We start from the raw sequence: 16,886 nt of genomic DNA, 5'->3' as shown, positions 1-16,886 counted from the left end.
TAAGATCCTGTCTCAATAAACCAAAGGCAGGGGGCGGGAAGAAAGAGAACAAAAAGAGTATTCCATTGATCCACAAGATTATAGAATAGTAAGCTTTGCGCAATTACTAATTCTTTTCCAAGACAAGCCTACTAAGACAAGAAAAACAATAGATGCTTATACTTCTTATAGAAACACTTAGTAGATATGGAAATATATAGTCGACTTTTCACTGTGACAAAAGACATGACAGAAGTGACTTCATTTTAGAGGGAGGACTGACTTTGCCCTGTGCCTTCAGAGGTTCTTACTTCAACTGTGCCAAGAGAGTGGTAAGAGTGACTTCGTATGGGCAGGAGTGTGATGTAACTGCTCACACCCATACTTCTGATAAGAAGTCAGTGCTAAATTGGAGATTTAAAAAAGTATTGACAGGATATAGATAATAAAGTTGCCTAGTAAGAAGATGGTACTTTATTTTGTTGAGAAAAATGTACATAGTGCCAAACTCCAAAGAAGTGTGGTAGAAGATTATTGAACAGGCAGAGAATAAGAAAAGACACTTGGGAGGTGGTAGGTTATGTGCAATGTCACAGAAGCCCAGCATTTACAAAGAAGCAGTTGGAGAAGGATGAGTCCTTCTAGTATGTATGATGCCAAGAGTCTTTAGTGGAATTCCCTTAGATACCATTTTAAGTGCTGTGGTGGTTGGGATGAAAACATACAGCCTGTTAGCTTAGGGCAGTTTCTTCACCTTCCTCTATACGAAACACAGCCCAAGAAGGTCAGCTCTTAGCAAATACACTGACTGTAGCAACAATATTAAAAGCATAAGCATTTGTCTCATCCTCTTTAACATCATGCTTTCATCTTAAATCAGTTTTGGCCAAACTACTGCATATTTCTCTAATTTGCCCCTCCCTTCTCCTACCTGTCCTTCCAAGAGACAGGCTCTGACTCCTTAGCCCAGACTGGCTGTGGGCTTCCAGCTTCCTGCTGCAGCTTCTTGAATGCTAGGGTTATAGGTACCACACTGCACCCAGCTTCTTACTACTTTCTGATTAAGAACATTAGAACGCGAATGCTTCTAATTGGATTGTTTGAGCCAATTTTTTGGTGACCTTTCTTTCTTTTGCTGCATTTTAGATCTAGGCAAAGACTCATTTTGCTACTAGCTCCAGGAAGCAGGCAGTTTCCATGGTAACCGACAGGCTGAGTTTACTGTGGAAATTTCCGGAATTAACAGAGCTGCATTGCAGAAGGATGCATAGAGCAGTATTCATCTAGAGATCTTCACAGCGTATGCAGAGAGGAACAGTTGCTGTGTTATCGGAATACATGCATGTTTATTTTCTTGTCTAAGGAAGATTGGCTGTGTGTGTGTGTGTGTGTGTGTGTGTGTGTGTGTGTGTGTGTGTGTGTGTATGTGCGTATGTGTTGAGAGAGTTAAACAGCTTTGAGGCATTTCCTACATCCTGGCTTGGTAACCTGGAGCTTTCTTGGAGAAAATGTGGTTTGGAAAGGAGGATCTGCTTGGTGGCACTGGGAGAGAATTAGGTAAGTGTGTCTCTTAGAGGGGTGGTAAGGAAATGAGGAAAATACACCCACTTCAGTGAGTGGTTCTGAGGAAAGGTGGGCCTAGGCTGAAGATGGTTCTTGCTTTTTAAAGGAAAGGTGGTAGGCATCAGCATGTTTGAGAAATCAGATTTTTATTTTAAGAAGTCCATCAAGGTAATTACTATCACCTGCTGAAAGACAGTAGCTAAGAAAGGCGCCCAGTATGCTAATAAGGAGGTTTGCTGCAATAAGCACTTGCCTAAATGATAAGAAAGCCCTGAGAAGGCTGTTAGAGCCTCAGTCCTATTGATCTGGGGGGGGGGGGGTAGGGTATTTGAGAAAAAAAAATTCAAGTGCATTTTAAGATTAAATTCTGGAAATAAGTCTATAAGATTTGAGTAGATAATTAGGGTTTCTTATAATATAAAATAAAAGAAAAAATGGATCTAGAAAAAGAGTGGTTTAGATGCTTAAGTGATAACCGGACATTCTTGTCGTGTCGTCAGTAAGCTGTTGACTCCATGACAGGCTCTTCTTGCCAATGGAGTTTGACTGGAACACAGCCAGTGATTTGGCTACATGTTTACAATGGAGATTGTTTGCAAAGACCTTATTTATTGTGAAGCCTGAAGTACAGAAAAGTATGATACTCCTAATGTATTCTTATGTCTGTTGTAACTAACTGTTGTGACAGAGTTGGTACCTTAAGACAATAAATAGTAATTTATTTTATCACAGCACTAAAGGCCAGAAATAGAAAATTAAGGTGTTGGCTGAGCAGTGTTTCTTCTCCAGGCTCTGGAGAAGGCTGCCTCCCTCTCTGCTCCTCTTGGTAATATTGCGTGTTTCTGGTCTCAGTGGTGTTATAATCTCTTCCTTCATCTTTACCACCTTTCATTTTTCCCCCTGTGTTTCCTTTAAGGAGAGCCATCACATTTGAAATGTCTAAAAATCATTTATGCATATGAATAGTAAGATTCTGTTTTTTTTTTGTTAAAATTTTAACAAAGGGTTTTAGGCTGGCATAGAACTTACTATTAGACTTATTATGTAGCACACTGACCCCAAACCTGTTGGTCCTCTTCCTGTCCAGTGCCTTTATGCCCAGTGATCTTACTAATTTTGGACCTATCTTAATCAAGGTGATCTCTTTATGAAATCTGAAATAAGATTGTAAAGATAAGGTTATATTCTGTGGTTTTGGATAGACATATTTTGACGGTATAGGGGATTATTAAAAAATGGGTTTTGTTTTCTTACACCATGTTATATGTCAAGGCAAGTCAGTTATTGGCCATCTTCCTTTGGAAACTTGTGGAGAACACATTCTGCAGGAGATTTCGACTACTGGGGAAGATGATGGACTCAGTCTTGACGTATGGGGCCATGTAAGCCATAGAGCATGGCATGTGGTGTTGAGGCAATGGGATGAGCACTAGGATGCTGGAGAGGGAGAGTACTTGAATTCATAGGGAACTTAGGAAGACAGCAGCAGGATCTTCATCCTGTCCTCTTCTCATCTCTTCATGTCTCTCCTCAGCCCTCAGCTTTCAAACTCCAAATATTAGGAAATGCATTTGCAGTTTTAATGAAAATGATTGGAACCAAAGCAAGAATCTGAGTTATGAGGGATGAGACTCATGGCTATGCCACTGGAAACAAACTGATTCAGAAGAAGCACCAAGTAAGCAAATAGTAGATGGCGGCATAGAAGGAACATGGCAGTGCAGTTGCCTGAGGCTTGGTCTTTACTGGGATGTTTGTACTGGAGTGTCTAAAGAACCAGCTGAGGCTGGAAGGTCTGCAGTGCTTCATGCGTCCTATATGGGCACATTTGTGAGCCATAGTCATGATAATATCTGTCCTTGTAGTCCCTAGAAATCTGTCACTACCTTTGAGTCCATGTTTGAAAAGGGATTTATGCGTGGTAAAGAATCAAACAGTAAGTTCCAGTGTGGATGCTATCTATCTTAAAGAGAAAACCCAATTTTAATTTGATGGGCTAATGCCCATAGCATCATCTGATTACTAAAGAATGAAACCCCTGATAGAGTTGTGGAGATGATCATAAGAATTAAGCAAAAATGACTAGCAGCAGATCCAAATTAATATTTACTAAAAGTAAGGAAGTACTAAACAAGCACACTATACTTTTTGAGAATGTTGCTTGGATTATAAATCATGTGTCTGCTAAGGATGGTGTGTTCTGATTTCATTGAGAGAAGCAGTGGAAAAACATGAAGCCCAGTCCAGGATTTCCAGGGAGAGTTTCCCAGAGAAAAAAGACCAAATGAAGTCTTGTTTCTTTTCTAGTTGAATTCTGTAGTCTATAAATATGTTCATACTGGATGCCAAGTTGAGATGTAGGAGGCTATGGGAATAATTTTTTTTTCACTTTACCAAAACATTTGTGCATATGATTGAATTATATGTGTAAGCCTAAGTAGTTTTCTAGAAATACAAAATTTTCTTGAATGCAATAACAGTTGTCGTTTTTTGGAATCACAAGTATGTCAGGCTTATTATATATTTGGGATTAAATTAAGCTGCTTTATCACAGATGACAGTTATGCTGAACTCTTTACCCTTCCTTTGACAGGTCTTACTGTATGTTCTATACTGGCTTGGAATCTGTGATCCTTCTGCCTCACCCCCAAGGGTGCTGACTTCTGGTGTGTACCAACACACCTGGTTCTCATGCAGGCTCCCATGGCAGTTGTGCTAGCTCTGATGCTATCAAATAAAATTCTACCCCAGTTCTCTCCTAGGGCAGAGACTGCCCGTGGAAAGGTAGCCTTATTTGCCCTACTTTATGTTCCCTTTTATCCTTTTCTCCCAAATGCACATGCATACATACAGTTCTTCTCTTTAAGGGAAGGAAGATGGGTGGGGGCATACCTTATCTGGGAAATGAGGTCATCATGAGTAAAGCATTATGGATGGAAGTAGAAGATTGTAGTAGCAGTAAGACCAGGACTTATACTTGAATCCTCTGCTGTCAGTTCAGTGTTTAATAGTAAAGAGCAAGGAGACCACTGGAGCACTGGCTATTAGCATTACTACACTAGGCTCTGGGTGTTTGCCTCACCAGCTTATGGTATTTCTCACATGCAATGATACAAAATAGAGGAAGGTTTGCATGTCTGTAGGATGCTTTTTATGTATACCCTGCCTTGTTAATTCTAGTTGCCATGATCTCTGTATCCTCAACACAAGGATGTTGATGAACCTTCCTGGATCCCCTTTCCCTGCAGTAGTCTGAGCTAGGGACAGTTGCATTTTTCTTTTTTCTCAGGGCCTGCTACCATCTGTGCCCTGATGTCTAGTGTTTGAAGATTGTCTCTTGTGTCTGTCTTTTCTGCTCTTCGGTCATTCTTTTCTCCATACTCTAGAATGGGAAACTTGATTCAGATGGTTTCCTTCACCCATCCGTAGCCAGGATTAATTCTCTTCAAATGAAAAGAAGTTAATTTGTAGGGGTTGGAACCACAGCACTTGTTGCTCTTGCAGAAGATCTGGGTTCAGCTCCTAGCACCCACATAATAACTTGTAACTATCCATAACTGAAGATTTAGGAGATTGACACCTTCTTCTGGCCTTGTGGGCACCAGACATGCACAAGGTGCACATACAAATATGCAACCAAAGTACTAATATAAACAAATCTAAAACAAATTTTTAAAATGAAATGTAACTTTTAAGAAGGGGCTGAGAAACTAAACTGTGAGACTAGGTATAAATGAATGAGCAACAGTATTACTGAACAGAGTGTCACTTGAGGAAAAGTGATTCCCAGGAAACAAAGTGGGAGTGAGAGACTGCGCTACATGCAGCATGCACACTCAGACACAGCAGGTGCCAAGAACTAGAGGGAAATAATTGATTTTAAAACATAAATAACTGAATTTTTTTTACATTTAAAAATTTTATTGAGAAAGGTAAACAGGCTTGTAAAACATTTTGGTGGATGGGATTTATGGTTCTAGAGAGTAGTTCTCAAGCTTCCTAATGCTGCAATGCTTTAATACAGTTCCTCATGTTGTGGTGACCCCCAACCATAAAGTTATTATCATTGCTACTTAATAACTGTAATTTTTGTTATCAATCATAATGTAAATATCTGTGGTTTCCAATGGTCCTAGGCCACCCCTGTGAAAGAGTCATTTGACTCCCAAAGGGGTTGCAACCCACAGGTTGGGATCCACTACTCTAGATAAAGAACTTGTTGGGCAAGTCAATAATGACAGTGCAGACTGCTTGCACTAGCAGATCTCAGGGGTGCTATTTCAGGCAGTAGAACAAGAAGTCGTCCTTATTACTCAACAGGAACAGATTGTTGAAGTCCACTAGTGACACAATAAAGTACAACTAGAGAGAGTCTTGAGCCAGCACTGGAAGCTCATGACTGAAACCCCAGCACTTGTGAGGCTGAGGCAAGAATTTGAGACAAACTCAGTCCATGTAGAACCTGACTCAAGGGCTGAAGAGATGGCTCAGTGGTTACAAGCACTGAGTGCTCTTCCAGAGGTCCTGAGTTCAATTCCCAGCAACCACATGGTGGCTCACAACCATCTGTAATGAGACCTGATACCCTCTTCGGGTGTTTCTGAAGACAGGGGCAGTGTACCCACATATGTGAAATAAATAAATCTTTTTTTTTAAAGTATTTATTTACTTTACATATATGAGTACACGTTCACTGTCTTCAGACACACCAGAAGAGGGCATCAGATCCCATTGCAGATAGTTGTGAGCCACCATGTGGTTGCTGGGAATTGAACTCGGGACCTCTGGAAGAACAGTTAGTGCTCTTAACCACTGAGCCATCTCTCCAGCCCCATAAATAAATCTTAGAGAGGGAGAAGGAGAAGGAGAGGGAGGGGGAGGAGGAGGGAGGGGGAGGGGGAGAGGGGGAAGGAGGGAGAGAGGGAGGGAGAGAGAGAGGGAGAGAGAGAGGGAGAGAAAAAGAGAGAAAGAAAAGACAGAGAAGAGACAGAGAAAATGTCACTTACTCTTAGTATCATTTTAAGTTAGAATGCAAGGCAAAAGTATGTTTTTGACTGGTGCATGTTGCTGGTCCTGCCAAGTCTGTGTAAGCATGCTGTTTAGCTCTTACCAAAATGAAACCGTTACTAATGACTGCTGAGTTTTGGTGGAATTTGTAAACTATTCATGTAATCTATGCATACAGTATAGACAAATACAAACATAAAGTGTGTTTTCTTTCTGAATTGTGAGTGATCTTTTCCTTTTCTCTATCTTTGCAGCTTTGTCAGAGGGTGTTTGCTTAGGGTAGCTGGTTAGGCAGGAGTGACTCGGGAATTTTGCTGCTGTTGAGTTTGCAAAGTAGACACCACTGTATTAACATAGGGCAGATGTGAAGCTTTGAGTACTGCTGGAGCCATTTGTCACCTCCTTGGTTGTGTCACTGTTTAAAACAAAACAATTTGATGTCTACTTACCCACACAGGAAACAACATGGAATCTACCTACCCATATAGAAAGCCCCATTCAGCTTTGCCAGACATGTCGAATAGAAGTACAACTTTCCCCACAGCTTGATCTGATTAATGTTCTGGAACATAATGTCACAGACAGCTATTTGTTTTTAAAATCTCTAGGTGCTAGGAAATTCTAGATTTGTGTGGGTCGGTGAAAAGATGCTAACATAGATGCAGTGTTAGTAAATGGAAGATTTGGTCATATCTGCCCAAAGGCTAAATAAGCAGAAGAGATGTCAGCACAAATTTGCCAGTTTCTATTTTCATGTGACAAGGTAAGTCTAAAATTTCAGATTTTAATCTCTATGCACTGATGCTTCTTCAGGCCTACATTAAATGGATTCAAGCCCTATATCAAATGTTCTACTTAAAATGTTGCATGCTCTGTAGGAGGTGACTGTTATAAACATACATTTCTTCTGTATGCACACATAGTGTGTTCGTTTTTCACTATGTAAGTGTGTGTGTGTGTGTGTGTGTGTGTGTGTGTGTGTGTGTGTGTGTGTGTGCTCTCTTTAGGAACCAAGAATTATTAGATTTAGGATTTATATCTTTAAGAAATCAAGAGATACTTTTAAAATACAATTTTTAAGAAAGATTTATTTATTTAATGTATGTGAGTACACTGTGGCTGTCTTCAAGATACATCAGAAGAGGTCACCAGATCCCATTACAGATGGTTGTGAGCCACCATGTGGTTGCTGGGATTTGAACCCAGGACCTTTGGAAGAGCAGTCTGTGCTTTTAACCACTGAGCCATCTCTCCAGCCCTAAGAGATGCTCTTAAGGCAGAGCTTTTGAGTAGAATTGCTGTGGGTTTGAAGATGTTTAGGGTTATTGTCTTCTAGCCACTTTATGCTCAGTGACCTTTCCTGCTGACCTGTCTCCTTTTATCTCAGATGCTAGGGCTATGGAACTCTACCTCCCGTGTGAACCACAAGGAAATAAAGTAATATTAGCAGCGTTATTAATTCAGGGTAAATTTGAGTGCATATAAACATCAAGTACATAGACAATGGCATAAGCCTTCTAGTTTCTTTCCCCTTTTCATAGATTCATCCAGAGATTCATTCCCTCATTCTCAGGACACTGTTTCCTTTCTCAAGGGCATTGGAGGAGCCCGGAGCAACGAGGAGGGAGAGTTGCATCAACTTCTTTTAAGTGCTATATTCCTGTTTGCCACTTCTAACTGCAAGGATTGTTGGTGTTGACCCCTCTTGAAAACTAAAACGAAATCATTGATAGTGTGGCGCAAACAACAGAAACTATTTTCTCTCAATTGTGGAGGCTAGAGAGTCCAAGATCTTGGGTTTCATTCTAAGCTCTTTCCCATGGCTTCCTGGTACCAGTACCTCATTGGCTGCTCATAGGACCTCTTTTCTTTGTGCATATGGTAATGCAGGAAGCTCTCGAATGTCTTCTCTTACAAGAACACTGGTCTTGTTGGAGTAGGTCCCATTTTTACTAACCTTCCTTTTTTTTTTTTAATTGAACAACTTTATTTTAAAAAACAAAGATAAATGTACAGATTTTAAGCATTTTTGCATAAATGTATATGAATACATTTTTGTCAGTACTTGATTTTTTTAAAGATTTGATAGTATGCATTAAAATCTTACTAGTTACAATGAGCATAAAGTACATGTAAAGCAAGATATAACCTGGAAATAGTCGAAGCTTACTAACCTTCCTTTAACCTCAATTATCTTTAAGGTCTTATCTTCAGTACAGTCACACCAGGGATGTCTGGTATGTGAATTTTGAGGTGGAACACAGTTTAGTTCATAAACAGCCAAGACATACAGCATTGCTGCCTCATGTAGGAACGGTGGTGAGGAGAATGGGTGTTGGACAACATGGTGGTTACAGCCGTCACATATTCTGGCTAATGTATAGATTAGATATTATAGATTATTCAGTAAAGACACTTTGTAGAAAACTGACAAGAAATGAAGGCTATTGGGGAGATTTTTGGTTTTTGATAGAACAGGTTGTTACTTCTATTTTTTTCTCAAAAAAAAAAAAGCGGTTATCTTAGGAAGTCAGAGATCTTTTTTCCTCTTCAAGAGTGCAGTCATAAAGTATAAACAACACATTTTTTTTGTGTAATTTCTTTGTTGTTTTGTTCTGTCTTTTACTTATGCCATTTTTTGTCATTGTGTGTGTGTATGTGAGTGTGTGTGTGTGTGTGTGTGTGTGTGTGTGTATACATATACATGTATACCAGCCATGACATGCTTTAGGTCACAGCACACAACCTGTGAGAGTTGGTTTTCTCCTTCCTATGTATAATCTAGGAATTGAATCCAGATGGTTGGACTAGGCAGCAAGTCTCTTAATCCACTGAGCCTTAATGCCAGCCCCCTTGCCAAGCTTTTCAATAGATGTGTCTTCTGTTGTAGGTTTTCTTTTCTAGGCCCCTGTCTTGGTACTTTTCTATTGCTATAATGGAACTCCATGACCAAAGCAACTCATAAAGTAAGGCATTTAATTAAGGGTTTGCTTACAGTTTCAGAGGGTTGGTCCAGGACCATCATGGTGGGGAGCAATGGAGGCAGGTAGGCAGACATGGTGCTAGAGACGTAGCTAAGAACTACTTACATCGTGATTCATATAGGCAGGAGACAAAAAGACTGGGACTGGTTTGAGCTCTTAAACCTCACTCCTGGTGACACAACTCCTCCAGTAATGCCATACTTATTCCAACAAGTCCATACCTTCTAATCTTTCTTTAAAAGTCCCACCAAATGGGAATCAAACAAGCAAATGCATGAACCTGTGGAGGCTGTTTTCATTCAAACTACCCTAGCCCCTAAAGTAGTTTAGACCAGAAATTGACTTCCAGCAAGAGTTCATGGCTCAGTTCAGGCAGGCTTTCTAGCTAGTGCCATACTAATTTATCATCTTTTGGAAGCCATTAAGGTTGGGCTGTTGAAGTGGAAACTGAGAAAGTGGTTCCGTTTTCCTGGAAAGGTTTGAAGCCCAGTATGAGTGACATGCTGTGGTGATATTGTAAACATGGTATGTTCTCTGTGACTTCATAGTATGTTCACAAAGTTGAGTATCTGATGCCTTACTCAGTTTTGGGCATTTTTATTAGTTCAGTAAGATATTTTCTATTTCTTAGCTATTTAACTATTCACTTTCAAAAGTAAAATAGGGGTTAATCTCACAGCTATGTAGCTGACTAGAGTAACCTAAACTAATAGCAGAGATTCCATAATGCTAAAATTTGTCCTTAGCATTAGGGAGCATTGTGTCTGTTGCTCCTCCATGCTTCCATAGAAAGCTTTCATGTAAGAGTGCTGCATTCATTTCCACTCTCAAGGATGGTAGCATATGCATGTGACATAGTGCAGCCATGAAGTGGTATCCCATTGATTGCTATTGTATCCTGTTTCATCAAAGAAACTCAGATTCTCCTCGCCACAAAGAGAGATCATGGGAACCTCGGTGACTACTATGGCCCTTACATTAGTAATGTAATTTGTAATTCCAACTTACAAGTAATTTCAATTTTTTTCTAGATACCTTCACTGTTAGGCCAGTGCCGTATTTTATTGGTTATTAAAGTGAGCCATGGAGATGGTTTCATTTAGTCATTATAAATGGAATTTCTTTATGTTAGAGAATTTCCTGGCTTACTCTATTTCAGGAGGAAAATTACTATGAAAAATCTTTGTTATCACCTCAATATCTTCAGAGATCAGTGCTGGCTTCATCAGGTCTAAAGTGGTCACGTGGGCCTGGTTGCTGGGCTTTTGTAACTGGAAGCTAGATGCCAAGGTAGGGGTGGGAGTGGAAGCCACTGACTGAGAACTCTCAAGCTTTCGGCACGACAACTTCCTGTTTGGAGCACAGCTTTCCGAAGTCATCTAGATAAAGCGTACTAAGCTTTTAATGGTACCCTTGAATCCTGCTTATAATCAACATTAGTCAAGATGGGTTTGGGGAAGAGAAATTCTAGCATTCTAAAGTTTTGAGGCCCTTGTTACAGACACAAAACAGCTGTACAGTTTTCAGGAGACATTTCAGAGTTCTTTAAGAACAAAATAGGTAACTGAGCCGTAAACCATCCTTACTCTTATCACAAGGCTGGACTTTGAAACAGATTTTTGTAACTTGATATGAAATTGAAAACTAGTTGATACTCATGGGTCACTTCATGTGTATTGTACTTTCTAGTTTGACATATAGGGAGAGGAAGAGAAGAAAGAAAAGTCTGGTTTCTATGTTGGGATTTGGGTGTGATTATTTAATGCAAAGTGACCTCTGCATTTTCTGTGAGTAACTAACTCCTTTTTAAGCCTGTCTATTACTATTGCTGTTGAACAGAGGCTGAAAAGATTTGAATAAGACATTGCAGATTCCACTTAGTTAGCTGGCTCTTTGTTGAACTGTTCCTCACTTTAGTACTGTGTAAACGGTAACAGGACAGTGTATTAACGTACTCACTCCCATGTTTTACTAAAACTACCAGGAATACTAGACATGTTGCTTTCCAGCTTACCCCATATGCTCTGCTTTAATTGCTGTAGACTACTCCTGGGATTTGGAGTTTAAACAGTAGGTCAGGCCATCCTCGGGTACAGCAAATCTTGGAAACAGTTTTTACTAGCTAAAGGGTGTAATAGGGTAAGCATTTGTAGAGCTGAATTTTCAGTTCTGGGGCTCTTGAGGTAATAGAGTTTTATAGGCTTGAAAAGGGTCTACTATTGAGTAACCAAAACTGCTAGTTTCATCAGCAAATGGAGATTGGTTTGTATGGATGTCTTTGAAGCAGTGCCTTCTAAATACCTAAATGCATTCTATTAAAATTCGGTGTGTATAAAGCAAGATGGTACAAAGAGCTCCAGAACAAGGGTCAGGCTGCTTGTGTCTTTATGAGCAGATGTGTGTTCCCACAACGTGCTCAGTGCTAGCTAAAAGAAAAAAAGTTAAAACCTATTTAAAATGTGGAAAAATTGCTTCCCAATATTTTAACAGAGAGAGACTGAGAACACACAGCATTGAGTCATCAGGAAAACTGAAGATCTCCCCTGAACAGCACTGGGATTTCACTGCAGAGGACTTGAAAGACCTTGGAGAAATTGGACGAGGAGCTTATGGTTCTGTCAACAAAATGGTCCACAAACCAAGTGGGCAGATAATGGCAGTTAAAGTAGGTGATGCCATGATTATTTTGGTACTTTAATCCATTAGCTGACTTTGGTGGTGCAGCAACACCACTGCTCTGTTCTTCCCTTTGTGGTAATAATGGGTGATAAAAATTCTGTCTCTGCTTTCCCTGAGGGTGTTTTGTGTAAAGGTTGTCTTACTGGTTGTATGTTTTCTTGCTCTGGAATGTGAGTGTGTGAAGTTTGTGTGTTCATTACATTTTTGCCATGATGCATTAACAGGTTTTAAACTTCTGGCCCCTTCACTGCCAAGGTGAGTTCAGGCTGGGCCACTGCACCCCTGGGAGCAGGGCAGTGCTGCTCTGAGCCAGGCGGGAGCTGGAGGAAGAAGCAGCACACTGGGCGGGGCAAGGTGCGGGGCTAGGGCTAACAGCAGTCTTACTGAAGGTTTCCTGGAAACCACACACATGCTGTTGCCACTAACCTCAACCTTACTCGGTCCTGACCGGCTCGGCTTCTGTTGGTTTATTCCATCTCTACTCAGTACTGCCCTGTTCCCTGGTTTAAAAGTTGTATCTAAATGTGTACCTTGTGATAATACTGTCACCTCCTGTCCTAACTGTGTTGTGCCATTTAATTTGTTCATTTACCTTCTTCCCCTAAAGAAGGCTGTAGGTTCAATCTGGTCTAAATTATACCTAGTAAGCCTCTGTGTACCTGTGATGAACTGACAGTATTCATCTTGCTCTTAATGGATTTGCATAACTGTACTTGGTTTGTTCAAATGTTTAAAAAGCATTATGTTCTGTTTAAGATACTCAAGGCACATGAGCAATTTGGGGGCAATCTTAAAAGAAAAAATATGATATTGGCCATACTCTCAGTAAACTCAAAATACCCATGAGAGCAAGTAACATCTCAGCTTATAACAGTTGGGAGTAGTGTTGCAGATACTCCATCTTGTTACTCTCTATTTTGATTCTGTCAAAATGGCTTGCAGGATGACACCGAGTAGTGGGTTTGTCTCCCACTATTTTAATGCTATCCGAGGCCCATTGCAGCAGCATCTAGAAGGTGTTTGTTTCCAGGGCTCAGTGTTTCCTCACTGCTGGGTCATGCCAGGATAATGTTAAATTAGTGTTGAGTAAACATTTATGTTTCTTATTTTCGACCATGTTTTTAAAATGTGGAGAGAAATGTGCTTTTGGTAGGAAGAAATGTATAAATTCATACATAATATAAATTTTGTATATAACTCGCAGACCTAAAAATATACAGACTAGGACCCCTGCTCTAGAGTATCTATTAGAACAAAATGTGCTTCTTAGAATTTGAAATGGTTTCTTTATTGTTATCTTGTGCTCCTTTAGTGTAGGGAAGGAAAACCACTGGATTGAGATGCTCTGCCGAGTGCCCTGCTGGCCTTAGCTCTGTCTCTCTGTGTGGCATCCATCTTCAGTTGCCGGGGCAGAGGGACCGTTTCATGAACAGCACAAGTTCAAAATTTTTCTTCCACACAGGAGGGAAATACTTTTAAAGATTATTTTTTAATGTTGTGTGTACTTCATTTGTGGTGATCAGCACTATATATTATTTAGTCATGTGGGTAAACTTTAAAATGAGTAAAAGACTTTCAGGAAAAAGGAAGCACTTTTAAGAAAGCCTTTGCCCGGATTGATTTAGGTTTGTACAAGAGATGGTTAAAAGGTGTGTTCTTAGTTACCTGAAATAAGTATCTCAAAGGCTGAATATGAAAATCAACTAAGATATAATGAGATTCAACAAGGAACAGATAAACTGTGTCCTTAGACAGTTCCCGATATGTTCACAGACAGATGTGAACATTTTAATCTCTAAGCTTTAATTACACACAGTGGGCTAAGACCTATTTTTTGCTAGTGATTGTGAGTAATATGATTTCCCTGTCAACCCATGCCAGGGTGATTGGGCCATAGCTGTGTTGGGAGAAGTCCTGGTTGGCAGTGAGGCCCCCTAAAGTGTTGTATAAAGAAGGCAGCTGTCATCTCTTAACTGAGTATGCCTTCATTCTTGACTTTGATCAGTACTCTCTACAAATGACATTTAATTAATGTCCCATTGATTCTCTCTCCCTCCCCCCCTCACACACACACACACACACACACACACACACACACACACACACACACACACACACACACACACAGTGCAGTGCTTAAATTCAGTTAAAAATATCAATTACCTCAAATTTATCATTTTTGTGGTAGATACAAATTTGTTTCTTGAAATATACAGTACATTCTCTACTCATGTTAATTCTTATGCAATAAAATAACAGAGGTTCTAACTGCAGTAATAACTGTTTATTAGCATTTATCCATCTCTCTCTTTGTCCACCATTCTAGTACCCACTACTGTGCTCTCAGCTTCTTAGGCTCCACAAGTGAAACTGTACAGTTTGCTTACATAGCTGGCTGACTGTCAGTTCTCACAGAGCCTTCAAAACCAGAGGTCCATTCTGTTGTGTGGATGGGTAGTGTTCCACAGTGTAAACACAATGTGTTTTTTTTATCTACTTCTTAGAAGTTGGATGTGCAAATTGTTTTTGTCTATGGATGTGAATAGCACTGCAGTGGATTTTGAGGTTAATGGCCTATTTTTCTCGATGGCAGGGTAGTCACAGATAGAGACAAACATAAAGTTGGTTTCTCTGCATAGCTATCCACAAGAATTGGTTGCAGTAGGTAAATCTCAAGGTTCAGACTCAATCTATTGTGATTAGGCTTCTTAAGTAAGGTTACAGAAATTGATGTATAGGAGAAGCACCTCACACCATCAGGATGTAGGTAATCAGAATCAGAAGACAAGGCATATCCTGGGATTTGGGAGGAGATGAGAAAGCAAATTAGGTGTCATACAGTAACTCAGACTGACATTTGTACACGGTGACCAGCACCACTTGCTATGAGAAGGAAGACAGACATGATTCATTCAGCTAGGTCTTCCCACAGTAAGTACTGCATGCCCAGAGAGTGTGGGGATTATGATGGTGTCTCAGCACTATGCTTGGGGAGCTTCCTGTGCTAATCGGGAAAATAGGCCATTTGCTTAGGTTGGATGCCTGTACCAGACTGCCAGTGGTGTGATAGTGTATGTTAGGGCTTCAAAGAATTTTTTTGTTGATGATTTGCCTGATATGTCTCATTTTTTTCTTATCCTCAACTCTGTTGATTTGCTTTTTCTGTTTTATTAATTCAACCATTTTTAATTCAAGATTAGCCACTTGGATGTTTCATCTTTGATATGTGGATGTTGACCTCAGTGTTCTTGAACTAGAACCTAGATGCTTAGTGGGAAGGATAGGTTCTCTATAGTATAGCCCTTCCATACCATCTGCTGGCTAGGTAGGTCTACCCTTGTTCAGGACGGTACAGGTGTGGTATGTATAACTTTTCCAGGGATATAAGCCTTTACCCCAACGAGAGAAATAGTGACAGGTGAAAGAAAGGGTTAGAGAACTAGTGTGTTTGCTGGAATTACAGGTGAGAGATTACTTAGAGGAGTAGACCGCTTGGGCCTTGTGAAAAGCCCCACCCTAGCCCTTAGGAAGGCTGTACCTCTGCTCTTCTCTGAATCCTCTTTCAGGCAGTTCAGCTGCTGGGGAGAGCGGTTGTTACTGTTTGTATGTTCCCCAGGGCTATGTGAGTCATCTAAGTTTCAGGGGTTTCCTGGGCCTTTTGCATTTCATTTGTTTTCTGCATCTTAACCTCCCTCTTCTCTCTGGGTTGGAAATACTTAAGTTTCAAGGAAATCAGTACACAGTGCTCTACCCTTTCTTCTGTCTCAGTGTTTCTGATTTCTGTTAACAGTACCATATTCTCTGAGATGTGGAAGGGGTAATAGATATATCTGGTTCTTTTCTGGCATCTACCACTGAAGATTAGGCTACTGTGCTACAGCAACAGTCATCTACTCTCAGGAGCTTTTACTGGCCATGAATCTGCACTAAACACTGTCCATTGCAAGAAAGGTTTGTTTCTCTTCGTGAGTCACCTAGGCTGACAACAATAGTAACTTGTGGTTGTAAATACTAATGTCATTAAGGCAGTTTGACAGTCACATCATAGCTATTTAACAAAACAAGTTTTTTTTTAAAAAAAAATTTTTATTGGATACCCTCTCTACTTACATTTCAGGTGTTATCCCCTTACCCTCAATCCCCTACCCCTACCCCTCTCATTTCCTCCATGAAGGTGCTCCCTCTCCCAACCTCCCTCTTCTACTTCAGCACCTTGGCATTCCCCTACATGGGGAAAATGAGCCTTTGCTGGACCAAAGGCCTCTCCTCCCTGTTGATGCCAGAGAACGCTGTCCTCTGCTGCTTATGCACCTGGGGCCATGGGTCTCTCCATGTGAACTCATTGGTTGGTGACAAAACAAGTTTTGTTTTTTTCCCCTCACATTGGGGCCTGTCACCTCCCCAGTCATGTGTTTTTGCCATAGGATATAGTAGCAGATATATGTTCCTTCTCGTGCTGAGGGCCTTAAATGCAGTCAGCAGGTGGTTATATCCATGACAGCTGTCAAATGTATTCTCATACCAGTCAGCACATCTTACCTGACATGTTGCTGCTATAAGCCACAGGCTCCATAACTCAACAGCACTGTCAGTGGCAGTTAGCCCTTTGCGACCTACGTAGTACCTCCTGTGCCACGGAAGTAAGCCAGTGGGGAAAGGACTTCATTCCAGTCC

General features: G+C 40.5%; 1 protein-coding gene across 2 annotated transcripts in view; it reads left to right on the top strand.

Annotated features, from left to right (window-relative positions):
* MAP2K4 (mitogen-activated protein kinase kinase 4) overlaps positions 1-16,886 on the top strand; it is a 98,759-nt gene that overhangs the window by 43,840 nt on the left and 38,033 nt on the right. For both annotated transcript variants that reach the window (XM_080922221.1, XM_080922220.1), the window contains one exon: positions 12,024-12,198. In XM_080922221.1, coding sequence (XP_080778347.1) covers positions 12,024-12,198 — 175 coding nt within the window. The remainder of the gene's footprint in view (positions 1-12,023; positions 12,199-16,886) is intronic.

This window comes from Micromys minutus, assembly GCF_963924665.1.
Source record: "Micromys minutus genome assembly, chromosome: 10".
NCBI lineage: Eukaryota > Metazoa > Chordata > Mammalia > Rodentia > Muridae > Micromys > Micromys minutus.
The sequence above is the reverse complement of the archived record's forward strand: the minus strand, read 5'-3'. Positions and strand labels throughout refer to the sequence as shown.